At 39.6% G+C, this 13689-nt stretch overlaps 1 protein-coding gene across 1 annotated transcript; it reads left to right on the plus strand.

Moving 5' to 3' along the window:
- Nucleotides 1-11272: 11272 nt before the first annotated feature.
- LOC131036302 (pentatricopeptide repeat-containing protein At5g64320, mitochondrial) lies at nucleotides 11273-13306 on the plus strand. Its single transcript, XM_057968159.2, has one exon. It carries the CDS (start codon nucleotides 11273-11275, stop codon nucleotides 13304-13306), a length of 2034 nt encoding a protein of 677 aa, XP_057824142.2.
- The last annotated feature ends 383 nt before the right edge of the window (nucleotides 13307-13689 follow it).

Here is a 13689-nt window from a genome sequence, read left to right on the forward strand (position 1 = left end):
AACATACATATATACATATATGTTGAATTAATCAAATACCAAATAACATACTGCCTGAAATTAATATTTTAATAGTCAAATAAAAAAATGAACTACAACTTTTTTTTTTGCCGGCTACATGAACATCGCCCTAGGCTGGGGAGGGATTTACCCCCCAATCCACAGCATGGAGGAAGGGGCTTCCATGACTGTGGAAAGCTCCTTCTATGGAGTGGGGTGAGGAGCCTCCATAGCTGTGGAAAGCTCCCCCCCACGATTGTGGTGAGGGGACACCATGTAGCAGTGGTGGCTCTCCCCACAACTGTAGGTAGAGAGGAACCACAACTGTGGGTGCCCTCTCCCCATAGCATTTGGTTTGGGCTCCACGCCCCCCCACACAATAATTTTTTTTAAAACTCTTCTCTATGAAATTCAACAAAGATATTTTTTAATAACTTTTTTTATAAACTTTTTCAAAAACTCTTTTTATCTGTGAATTTAACAAACATTTATAAAACCAGACAATATATGTAATTAAAATAACAAAATCATCAAATTCTTTTGATAAATCCTCTGCCCAGGCAAAATAAAATGGTAGGATAAAACCCACAACGACAATTTCATTAAATTGAATTGTTTTCCTGAAGGTTATTAAAATTTATTAAAAACTTATTTTCAATCTGGCCTTTCAACCAATTTTTTTTAAACAAACTCACAACACAAGCTGGATAAACAACAAACCCCCATTTCTTCTACTCCCAAAATTGGGAAAACTAAAACCCCCATTTCCAAATTCACAAAACACCCAAAAAAACAAAAAACAAAACAAAAGACGGTAAGAACAACATATGATATGATACCCAGATTTCTCCATTCATTCTTTCTTCCCAAACAGAGAGGGAACACAGAAAAACAACTAGCAAACAAACAGAAATAAACAAACAGAGGTTTTAAAATTCCAACCTTCCATAGCTTTCTTAGAAGAGAAATTTGAGAAGAGCTCCCAATCCTCCTAAAAATGCCAGAGCTTTCACCAAAACCCCAATCACCAACAAAGAGGAAGAATTTCTCCAGAATGAGAAAATAATCCCCCTTTTTCCATAATTTCCAAATTATATAAAAATTTCACCCAAAAATCTCTTTTAGGGCACAAATTCACTTTTCATGAAAATTTGAAAATCTAACTTTATTTAAAATATTTGCATGACATATTTAAAAATTTATTATTTTTTTTAACACAAAAGCCAATAGATATTTTAATAACTAGTAAGTAAAAATTAATTTTCTTTCTCTCTCTTTAAAAAAAAATAAAAATACCCAAGACATAATATAATTTCCACTAATAACTATAAATTGATAGTAAAAAGCGAAAAAATGTCTCTACGAATGAAAAATCGATGCATTGCATCGACACTCTTTTTCGAGCATTCTTACCCGTAGCAAGGAATTTACAGAGGCTTTGTAAATCGGTTCGCTGTTTTGGCTAATATCTCTGGGACTGAGAAACCTGACAAGGTTATATCACGAACCCACGATCAAGAAGCCTTCTTTGCAAAAACTAAATATTTTATGGCTAATACGGTTAGGGCTCCCCCTCCTCTTTGCAAGGGTTGGGATCGGGATTGGCTTTTGGTGAGCCGCAGAAACAACAGAGCATTAGGGCAACCAAACTACCTCAAGCGAAATTCCAATCATTGTCAGGAGGAGGGTTTCGTAAAACCTAACCAGTTAAAGATATCCTCTGCTCTCCATATTTTTCCTCCTCGAAGGTCCTTGGGTAAATTATCAAAGAAAATGGTATCCACAGGTCGTCACTCTTTCATGAATAATCAAAATTTAAAGAAGGCTAAGCATCCTAAGCCGAATTCACCTTCAAATCCTCCAGTTAATCCTAATGGGCTGGTCATTGAAATTGATACCCATACTAAGATCAGGTATCAAATGCATTACAACGACCAAATGATCTTTGCTCGATGGAAAGGCTGGGGGATCCCGTCTGATCAAATTGCTAATTGGGTGTCAGCTTCTCTCAATAACCAGGTAAAAATTGATATACTTCCTAATAATTTCTTAGCTATTGAATTTGGTAATCAGAGTTTGAGAAATTCTTTGCTAAACGGGGACATATTAACATTCAAAGGTCTAGGGTTTGATTGTTGGGAATGGCAACCCCTCTTTCTTCCATCTCAATTTAATTCCTGCATGGTTAACAAAGCAATTTCACTTGATCAATTCCCTGTAGAATTATGAAATAATGAGTTCTTAAGAATAATAGGTAACAAAATAGGCATAGAAGTTAAAAAATCAGCCCTAAGCTTCTTTAACCAACTTTTGATTGTTAATATGAATATTAACATTAAATCTTTAAAGCCCATAACAATGAAATGCAACAATTTATGCTTAACCCTAGAACTGCCCTTTTATAATGGTTCTTTCGAAGAGTCTACGCCGAGGAAAATCCCCTTTGAGAAACCTTTCTCTAAATCGGTCCTCAAATCTAATGGCACCCCATTTAGATTTGTGGAAGGAGGGGGTTTTACCTTCGAAGGCTATAAGTTTAATATCAACTCTAATCATCTCACCATAGACTTATGTCCTCACAGCTCCCCTGCTAAGATATCTCGCCCACCTCTTCCTCCATTGCCAACTATTAATCCACCTATAGTTGACTCATTACTTTGGGATCGAGACCTGGAAGAAGGTGAAATTAGTGAGGTGCTCCCTCAGAAAGAGCAGCCCGGACTAACTAATTTGCCATCATCTAGCTCTTTCATCCCACTAGAGAGGCTAAGTCCTTTGAGGTCTTCCCCTTTAATGGAACTCGCCTCCTCCTCTGAGAAATCAGAGAGGGATAGGCCTCCCCTGAATCCAGGAATGGCACCTGTGTAGGGTCAACCAATCTCTCAAGTCTCAAGATTGGAGACCTTTGAGGTGTAAGAGGTCCATCCTCTATCTTTGATGGTTGTTTCAGATTCAATTGTAGAATCTGAGAGTGATCGAGTTGCTAGGGAAGTTAACATCATTGCCAAATTTGTAGGGGAAGAAGTAGTAAACGACCTTATGGATCAATTGGTTGATGAAATTTGTGATGATGAGGAACTAGAAAGACAAAGGGATCTCTATGTCAAAAATCTAATGGATATTGCCAGAGTCGACTTAGAAACAGATGAACTTTTTATAGCATTAGACAACTTAGAAAATGATAACCCAAACACTCTAGACATTCTCAGCTCTAAAAGAAGTAAAGATTCTCTTGACTATGCTAAAATCAGTAAGAAAAGAGGCAGGAGATCCCTTGCTAAACTAAGATCAAAGGATGGAGAAGCAAGGGGCCAGTCTAAAATATCTAATCTTTTTAATGCAAGGGAGGGTAAGTTCCTCCCCATAGAGCCATGAAAATCATAACATGGAATGTTAGGGGTCTGAATGCCCCTAACAAACAACACATCTTAAAGTGTTGCATCTCTGATTCTAAACCAGATATAATGTTAATCCAAGAAACCAAAATGAACTCCTCTGAGATAGCTCTTTTTGAGAAAAAACTAGGCGTTAGACAGCTAAAGCACTCCCTTGCTATAGGGGCCTCAGGGGGCTTAGCCATCATTTGGGACTCTAGATTCATCTCGTTTACACCTTTAGAGATTAAACAAAATTGGATGGGAGGAGAAGTAGTAAGTTATAAAAATAACCTAAGATTCAAATTGATCAACGTTTACGGTCCTATCCAAAATAGGGATAAGACTAGGGTGTGGGTGGAACTGGAGTCTTTCCTCAGAAGTTTTCCAAATGATGTATGCATCATTGGGGGAGATTTCAATGCTATCACTAAGGTAGCAGACAAAAGAGGAGGTAGCAACAAACTTCCTCCAACGGCTGTAGATTTCAATCATTGGATCAATAGGAACTCCCTATTGGAAATCCAGACGGTAGATAATGCCTTCACTTGGAACAATAGAAGGCTTGGTTTCTGTAACATTGCTGAGAAATTAGATAGGTTCTTTATCCATGGAGGGCTCTCAGAGCTTAACTTTACCCTGAATGCATAACCCCTCCCTTTACCAGGATCTGACCATTTCCCACTCCAACTAATCTTATTATCTGACCGCTCCCCTAAAAAATGTCCCTTCAAATTTGAGAGCATGTGGTTTAGAGATGATAACTTTTTAAACTTAATTGAGAACTAGTGGAGAAGCTCTGTTTTCTCTGGTTCGAAGATGTTTATTATCACAAGCAAGTTAAAGCTTATCAAAAGGAAGCTCTTAGAATGGAAAAGGACTAATTTTGGAAATATTTTCAATAAAAAACTCCTAATAGAAAATGATCTTAAGAATGTTAACATTGAGGTTGTTGAGAAGGGGATGGATGGACATCTCTTCCTCAAAGAAAAGGCTCTACTCTTTGAATATGAAAAGACACTCTCAAATGAAGAGATCTTTTGGAAACAAAAATTGAGGGAGACTTGGTTGAGTGATGGGGACCGAAATACTAAGTTTTTCCACAGTAGTACTAAGCAGAGGCGATGGGTCAATCGAATTTCTAAAATTAAGAATTGCCAGGGTTCCATCCTGTCTGAACCAGATGATGTTGCCTCTGAGGTAGCAAGGTTTTTTGATAAAATCTTAAACAATATTGAAGGCTCCAACCTCAGGGGCCAACTCAATATTATCAAGAATCTTCCAAAACTCATTAACGATGACCACAACAAAATCCTATCAAAGAAATTCTCTATGGAGGAGGTTAAATTTGTCCTTATGAAGATGAATCTCGACAAGGCCTCGGGCCTGGATGGCTTTCCCACTAACTTTTTCCAAGAATGTTGGGGTTTTATGGGGATAGAGATCATAGATGCCTTAGAAGGTATTAGGAACTCTAGTAAGATTCTCAAAGAAATCAACAATACCTTCTTAGCTCTCATCCCCAAAAAAGAGAATCCTGAAAGCTTTAATGACTTCAGACCAATAGCCCTTTGCAACACTTTGTACAAACTCTTAACCAAAACCCTAGCAGCCAAACTCCAGAATCTTCTCCCCATTATCATTAGTGAAGAAAAAACCGGCTTCGTAGCAGATAGATCAATCTATGATGGGGTTATTATAGCCCAAGAGGCCATTCATTCGATCCAGCTCAATAGGGCCCCAAGTATGCTAGTCAAATTAGACATAAGCAAAGCTTACGAAAAAGTTGATTGGCGCTTCCTGTGCAAATGCTTGGAGGCCTTTGGATTTTCCAAATCCTGGATCAACCTAATCTTTGAATGTCTATCCACCCCCAAATTCTCGATCTTGGTTAATGGTTCCCCAGAAGGTTTCTTCAGCAGCTCAAGAGGGCTCAGGCAAGGAGATCCTATGTCCCCCTTCCTCTTCATCATCATTGTTGAAGCCCTAGGTAGATCCATCTCTAAGGCCAAAGAGGAAGGTGGGATCCAAGGAATCCCCATTACCAGTGGCCTCCCTCCCTTTACGCACCAACAATTTGTCGACAACACGATGCTTTTTAGGCAGGGAAGTGTAAGGGAAGGGAGTGCCTTCAAAGGCATCCTTAATTCCTATATGCTAGCCTCGGGTCAAGAGGTGAATCTGGCCAAGTCTGCAATTTTCATGTTCAACATAGACCCCTCCTTAGGAAAAGTGGTCGGCAATGTCCTAGAGATTAGTGAAGGAACTCTTCCTTGCAAATACCTAGGCATTCCCCTTGACAAGGGTAGAAGACCCTCAAAATTATGGGACAACTTGGTGGATAAAATCAAGTCTAGGATTAACACTTGGAAAGGAAAATGGCTCTCATCTGCAAGTAGAGCAACCTTGGTTAGATCGGTCTTGTCAGCTATGATGATTTACCAGCTCTCCTGTCAACATTTATCTTCTTCTAAACTTGCAGAGCTCAACAAGCATCTCAGGACTTTCTTTTGGCAAGGTGCTAATGACAATCGTAAAATATCACTCATATCCTAGGACAAGATATGCAAACCTAAAGAAGAAGGAGGAGTTGGCATTAAAAATCTTCATGATCAGGGCAAAGCCTTGGGTGCCAAGTTGGTCTGGAGGATGTTCAGAACCCCCCACCTCAAATGGGCTCGCTTGCTACACCACAAATACCTTAATGGAGGGAATCCTATCCAAATCTTTAGAGAAACCAACCCTCCCGGAGGGTCCTGCCTATGGAATTTTATGTTAGGCTGCAGGAGGATTATCTCTGATAGAATTACTTGGAACCTGGAGTCCGGGGATAAAGCTCTTTTCTGGTTGGATTCATGGGGTGGATATAAGGCTATTGATAATATCCATGACTTTGGTGCTACTCATATCCTTTTTGAATCTCATAGAGGTCCCCTGTTAAACAACTATTTCTCCCCCTCAGAGGATGGGGCTGGTTGGCAGTGGATCGAGAAGGAAGATGAGGATATCCCGGTAAGGGATAAACAAAAACTTATGGCAATTCTTAAATCAAGGAACATCGCCTTAGGTCAGAATAAGGACAAGCTCGTCTGGGATGGCTCCCTAAGAGGAGAATACAACTCCAAGGATGGGTACTCTTTCATCTCCAAATCATTTTTAAGACCTATGACTGAGCTTCCCTTGAAACTTTGCTGGGATAAATACTGTCTGCCTAAGGCAGGTATCTTCTCCTGGCTTGCGGTTCAGAACAAGCTCCTAACTGCGGACAAATTCAGAAGAATGGGGTATGAGGGCCCTAGTAGATGTCCTCTTTGTGAGGCAGACAAGGAAGACACCAATCATATCCTCCTTAACTGCCCCTTTGCTCACAAATGTTGGATCTGGTTCACCAACAAACTTGAATGGTCTACGGCCTTCCCCCACACCATCTTTGGAATGCTCAAGGCATGGCCTCTCCTCAAGCGTGGCTGTCTCTTTGAAGGTTTATGGATAACTCTTCCTTCTTCCATTATGTGGGAACTATGGAAGGAGAGAAATAGATTTCTCTTTAAGAATGAAAAACTAGAGGTTCCCAGAATCATTAACAGGATAGAGTCATCTATCACTGAGCTCATGAACAACCGACTGTCATCAGGCACATTGAAGAATGCCTCTGTCACTTATTGGGATGAAAAAATGATAAAACGTTGGGAAGGCTTATCCTTTCCTCCCTTTGTAGTAGATGGTCCTATTGCAAGTCTTCGATCAAGGGATGCATGCAGATGGCAGCCCCCAGGTGAAGGCTGGGTGAAGTAAAACTTTGATGGGGCATCCTGTGGCAACCCAGGGCAAGCAAGGATAGGTTGTGTTGTTCAAGGCAAGGAAATAGCAACCCTTGCCTCTCCGGGTGGCATCAACACCAACAATTGGGCAGAACTTATGGCCATGGTGGAGGGTTTGCGTTTATGCAGGAAACTAGGAGTTAAGAACTTGGAAATTGAAGGAGATTCGACTATAATTGTCAATGCTCTGAGGAAAGGTAGTATGCCTAATTGGAGACTAAAACTTTGCTGTCAAAAGCTCTTGACTTATGCAGAGATTTTGATAGGTTCACAGTCAATCATATTTATAGGGAGGGCAATAAAAGAGCAGATGAGTTGGCCAACTTGGGAGCCGATGGCATCAATCTCCTATCGGTGCCACCTTAAGGCAACCCCCTCTTTTGTTTTCGTGTCCTAAGTGGTCATTAGCATGTTTCTCCTTTCATCCCCTTATGTTTCTCTTGCCCAGACTCTGTTTTAACCCCCTTATTTATTCCTCTTCCTGCCCCTTGTATTTCCGTATAGATACTCAGACAAACATTCAGTTTAAATATGTGGGCATATATTTGTTCTCCCTGACTTTAACTCAGGTAGTTAGGCTCAATCCATGGTCAGATTGAGCCTAACTATGGTTGTTTCCTCACCGATACCTATCTGATATCCATTGGGTTTTTATGTCGAAGAAACCTCGGGCCTCGGTGACCTCTTTTATTTTTCCACCGAATCACTTCTTCCATCGAAATCATCATGCCCTGTCGATGAATGGATCTATTGTCTCACCGAATCCTTTCTTTATCTTCCCTTGTCATCTTCCACCGATAAAGTCGCATCGGTGAAACCATGCGTATCGGAGGCATGCCTTTTAGCTTCCTTGAAACCTATTTCCTCATCAATATCTTTTATCGATGTAGCTTCCTTTTGTCTGATTATTCTTTCGATGAGAACATTCCTTTCGGTGAGTTATGTTGCACCGATGGTATTATCTCCTCGAAGACCTTTTCCCATCGATGAAAACCATCTCCGCTTTCCTAGATATCTTTTGTCGATGGAATTACTGTCTTCGATGAGTCTTTTCTGAAGTTCATCGACCCTTCCTTTCTTTGATGGACCTTCTATATCAATGAGACATCGTTGGGTCTCATCGATATTATTTGAACCCGGATATCTTAATATGATGCTATTACACCCGCTTGATGACTTGTGGGCCACCATGGTATTAATGAAAGTGATGATTTCTTTTTAAAATAGGGAGCTACTCCACAGATAATCATTCAAATTTGATGCTCAACAGGTGGCATCACTTATCTTCCTTTAAACTCCTAAATTTAGCTTTTTTAGTCTTGTCACTCTACTAGGATAAGCTTTAAGACTAGAAGGAGGCAATACCTTACATTAATAAGCATAGGTATATAAACGTGCTGGCATATCTCACTCCCGAATATATGCGATCATGGATATATAGGTATTATTATTTATGTAGATATTGCCTTCTTTTAGGAATAACACTTACCTAGCTATCCTCATCTCTATTTTACCTTTTCGGTCCTCTATATTCTTGATGTTTTATCTCTTGTTTTGTTCTTAAGAAGCTTTCAGACTTTAATGTCTCTAGGTTGCTTTAACTTAGCTTCGTAATTTTGTTAAGCTGTGTATATGCTGTGCGTCATCCTCTTCCCTGTGTATGATTGACCCCAACCACCTTCAGGGTTTCTAGGCCCCCCATGGTCGCTATATATATATATATATATATATATATATATATATATATGTATTTATATTTCTCTATATATTTATCATCATTCACATTATATATTAGGATTTTTTTCAGACTCACATTTATATATTCATATTCATATATAGTTTCCTATTTTCCTACTCGTTCTCTCAATTTTAAGTTAAATCAGTCTCAGATGCATATGTCAATTTTCCTCTTTCTTCCCAGTAATCTCCAGCATCATATTATTAGATTAAGGGTCGACCTGATAAAATTTTATCTCACTTAAAGCTTTCCCATGACACTCAATTAGTGCCTGGAAGGCTCTCAAACCATATTCTTTAAGATGGTAGCTCCCCGCGATCTCTTTGCAGGAATATTTATGGAATTTGCCTCATTAATATTTATTGAATTTATGCTCTTCGATGGGTAACCACTCTTGCATTATGTTTCTGGAGTTTTTTGAGACTAATATTTTGAGCTGTGTATCCTAACAGGGTGACCATCCAGGCAGGTATGACATATTGTATAAGTTGACCTGTTCGGTTTTCCTTTTCCTAACATTCCAGTGAAAGATTTTCTCAAGATTTTGTGCAACATAAGGAGCAGAGCAAGCTTAACCCTATGTTTCAGGAATAGCAAGAATTGTCGCCCACAAATGGCAGCATCACCCCGAGAGATGGGCAATCTGCTACTCAACTTTACACAGAGGATTTCTACATACAATCTTCATTATTTTGGACAAGTTCCCTTTTTGATCTTGTATCTCCATTTTGTATCGCATTCTTAATTTTTTTCTGATCCTTGAGGGATCTGGGCTAGACCGGAGTTTTTCTTCCCTCCATTCTTTCCTACCGGTGCCCACACCGAATGGAGGTGTAAATGTAAATCTATCTATTTTTAAATTAATAAAATTCTTTGGCCTCGACCTTTTATCGATAAAATAAATAAATATAATTTCCACTAATAATTCAACAATCACTTTAACTAAACAATTAAGAATAATCAATTATCTAATTAACCACAAAAGTGCTCATAATTTAATTATTCTTAATTCAGTTTAATAAACACAACACACATTAATTATTAATAACCATACAATATTAATAATTAATTACTCATTAACTAACACAAGAAGATAATAATTAAATTCACAAAACGCATAACACACAAAACTCAACTTAATCAAAATAAGGACATGACCCTCATACCAACGGTAGAACGGTGGCCTACTTGGCGATTCGACAGGGTTGACACATAACTGACAATGCTCACAATCGAGCAAGGCTAGTGATGACATTAGGGCCTTAAAACCATCTCCTCCACTTCCATCGAGTTAATTAGGTATGCTCAGACCCGTGGAGCCAGGTGGAGTCGGTACCTTGTACCTGCAATTCTTGCATCACCGAACCCCACATACATATATATACAAACATGGTAAACACACCGATGAAGGAGAATCGTGACTTTCTGTGTTTCATCAAAGTTAGTGACGGGAAATCATCTCCTCGCACCCCATACACTTTCCACACATACATGACAACATATCCATAGTGCAACTCACACATGAATAAACGTGTTAGTCCATCGTTAGTAACACATAACTAAAATTAACATTTCATCACTTATAAAGTACAATGCATAAGCATAATTAACATCTACTCATTCAAAGAAACAGTGCCTAATCAACATCTACTCCTCAATAAGCAATAACGCATAATCATATTCACCAAATCACACTCCAAAGCACAATACCTTAATAAAACATCACAATCATAAAGAATCAACCATCCACATAAGCCATTGAAAAGTCAACCATGGTCAACGAGATAAAAAAAGGGTCTGATTAGGGTAGGGGTATTACACCTGCAATTCTTGCATCACTGAATCACACATACATATATTCAAACACGGTAGACACACCGATGAAGGAGACACGTGACGTTCTGTGTCTCTTCGAAATGAGTGATGAAAAATCATCTCCTCGCACCCCATACAGACTCCACACATACATGAATATAGATACATAGTACAACTCACACATAAAATAAATGTGTTAGTCCATGGTCAATAACACATAAATAAAATTAACATTTCATCATTAATAAAATATAATGCATAAACAGAATTAATATCTGATCATTCATAAGAAATAATGTATAATCAACATCTACTCTTCAATAAGCAATAATGCATAATCACATCCACTAATCGCCCTCCAAAGCATAGTCCCTCCAAAGTATAGTCCCTGAATTTATTATTGCAACAATCCTTCATCCCTAGCTAGATTTAAATATATACTTATTTGTTTGCATTGTTTTGATGAGCGTATCGGGAGTAGTAGCGGATGAGGGAGAAGCGTTTTGAGAGCACAGCCTGCAAAAATGCCTTCCGCAATCCTGCACCACCACAATCCATTTCTGCGGTCCTCGACCCAACCACATATCAGTAATAATCCGAAACTCGCTGAATCACATTCCAAGCTCGTTATATCACTTCATTCGTCCTCCATTTCTGGGCTTACTACATCAGTGCCCAGCACCACATCAAATTCGAAAGCAAATCCTATTGCTACATCAGACGACCTACTGAGTGCTCTGAAGAAAACAAAAGACTCTTGTAAGGCTCTGCGAATCCTCAAAAGGGCGACGGAACAGTCCACTCAGAGTCTGCCGCCTTACGCGTACGAATTGATGATCCGCCGTCTGGGGTTTGGCGGCCGTTTCCAGGAAATGCGGGAGGTTTTTAGATTGATGAGCCCTCCCACTGAAGAAGCGTTTTTGGTAATGATAAATAGCTACGCCAATCATCAAATGCCGGACGATGCCCTCCGAGTGTTGAAAGTAATGGAGGTAACTGACATCCCACTGACCACCAAATGCTACAATTTTATGTTCAATTTGATTGTGCATATGAGTAAGCTTAACATGTTGGGGCCACTGTATTCACAAATGACTTCTGCTGGGGTACAACCTGATGTTGAGACATTCAATTTATTGATCAAGGCCCTATGCAACAATAACAAGTTCGATTCTGCCTTGAGTTTGTTGAAGCGGATGTCATCTCACCATGGGTTGGTCCCTAATGATGTCACCTATAAAACTCTTATGAATGGGCTAGACAAGAATTATGGGATTGACGAGGCCTTGGAAAATTGGAAGATATGGGACTCAAATGGGGACATTCCCAGCACCATGCTATTCGCCTTATGCCAGACGGGTAGGGTGGAGGATGCCATCATGCTTCTGGAGGCGAAATGTGAAAGTGGCTTCTGCCCTAATTTTGATACTTTCAATACGATTGTCAATGGGTTCTTCGAGCAGGGCCGATTGGATGAGGCCGTCATACTTCTGGAGGAGATGTGCGCAACTGGTTTATCCCCTAGTATTGTGACTTTCAATACCATCACCAGTTACTTCTGCAAAGCCAAAGAGGGAGAAAAGGCCGCCCATTTGCTTGAAGGAATGGTGGAGAAGGGCTTCAAACCTGACGTTGTCACATATACTACTCTAATATCAGGCTTGTGCAGGACTGACCAAATGGGTCCTGCATTGCGTTTGTTGAAGCAGATGGCGTCAGACCATGATTTGACTATTAGTCAAGAAACATATTCAATGCTTATAAGAATGTTTTTAAAGCAGGATTTGGTGAAAGGGGCCTTGGAAGTAGTTAAGGAAATGAACTCAAATGGACGGGTTCCTAGAAACGTAGATTACAATAATTTGCTACATTGGCACTGCAAGCGTGGTAGGGTGGAGATGGCCACCAGAATTCTGGAGGAGATGAGTGAAATTGGGTTGTGCCCGGATACTACGACTTTCAATATACTAATCAATGGGTTCTGCAGGAGGGGCTGGGTGTCGGAGGCCACCAGACTTCTGGAGGAGATGTCTAGATCTGGTCTCTGCCCTGATATTGTGACTATCAACACAATTATAAAGGGATTCTGTATAGCCAGAGAGGCAGGCAAGGCAGCAGACCTACTTGAGAAGATGGTGGAGGAGGGCTTCAAACCTGATGTTTTTACATATAATACTCTAATATCAGGCCTGTGTGATATAGGAAAGTGCAAAGAGGCAAGAAGGCTTCTGGATGAAATGACTATGAGAAACTGTGTTCCAAGTGTAACTACATATAATGCTTTGATCCATGCAGTATTAAAGCGAGGGGGGATAGACGAAGCTATTGATCTTCTCAAAAAGCTGCTTGGAAAGGGGATTAGGCCTGATATTTGTACTCGTAGTATCTTATTTCATTCACTCTGCAAAGATTGCAGCCTCGATGATTCTATAAAGTTGATAGACAAAATGCTTGCGAAGAGATGCATTACAAGCAGCATCGCTTACGATCTACTGAAGAAGAGACTCTTTATGGAGGCTACAATAAATCAAGAAATGCAAGGCTCGAAAGAAATTTAAGCCGGGCGAAGCTATGTTCTAATTATTCAAATATTACCGGCGATGGAAAATGTGGGCTCATCATCTTCCCATACCTGGTTATAGAAAGTACCAATTCTGGCCTACAACAGACATCTGCCCAAATCAGGAAAGAACATTAAAAAATCAAAACTCATCGTCCACCATCCAGTAAGGATTTTAACACGCTTAGAAGAGTCCCAGTTTTGAAAGTTACCCCTAACTCTCAATTAAAATGGATTTCTATTCAATTGGTTTCCTGTTCAGTTTTCTCACACATTTTCTAGCTGTGTATTTTATACTTTTTTTAAATGAACGATTTAACCTGGTGACCGAGAAAATGTAGAATTGAGATGTGGTCGTTATTGAACATTGTTTGTTCCCGA

Source organism: Cryptomeria japonica, chromosome 1 (genome assembly GCF_030272615.1).
Source record: "Cryptomeria japonica chromosome 1, Sugi_1.0, whole genome shotgun sequence".
Lineage (NCBI taxonomy): Eukaryota > Viridiplantae > Streptophyta > Pinopsida > Cupressales > Cupressaceae > Cryptomeria > Cryptomeria japonica.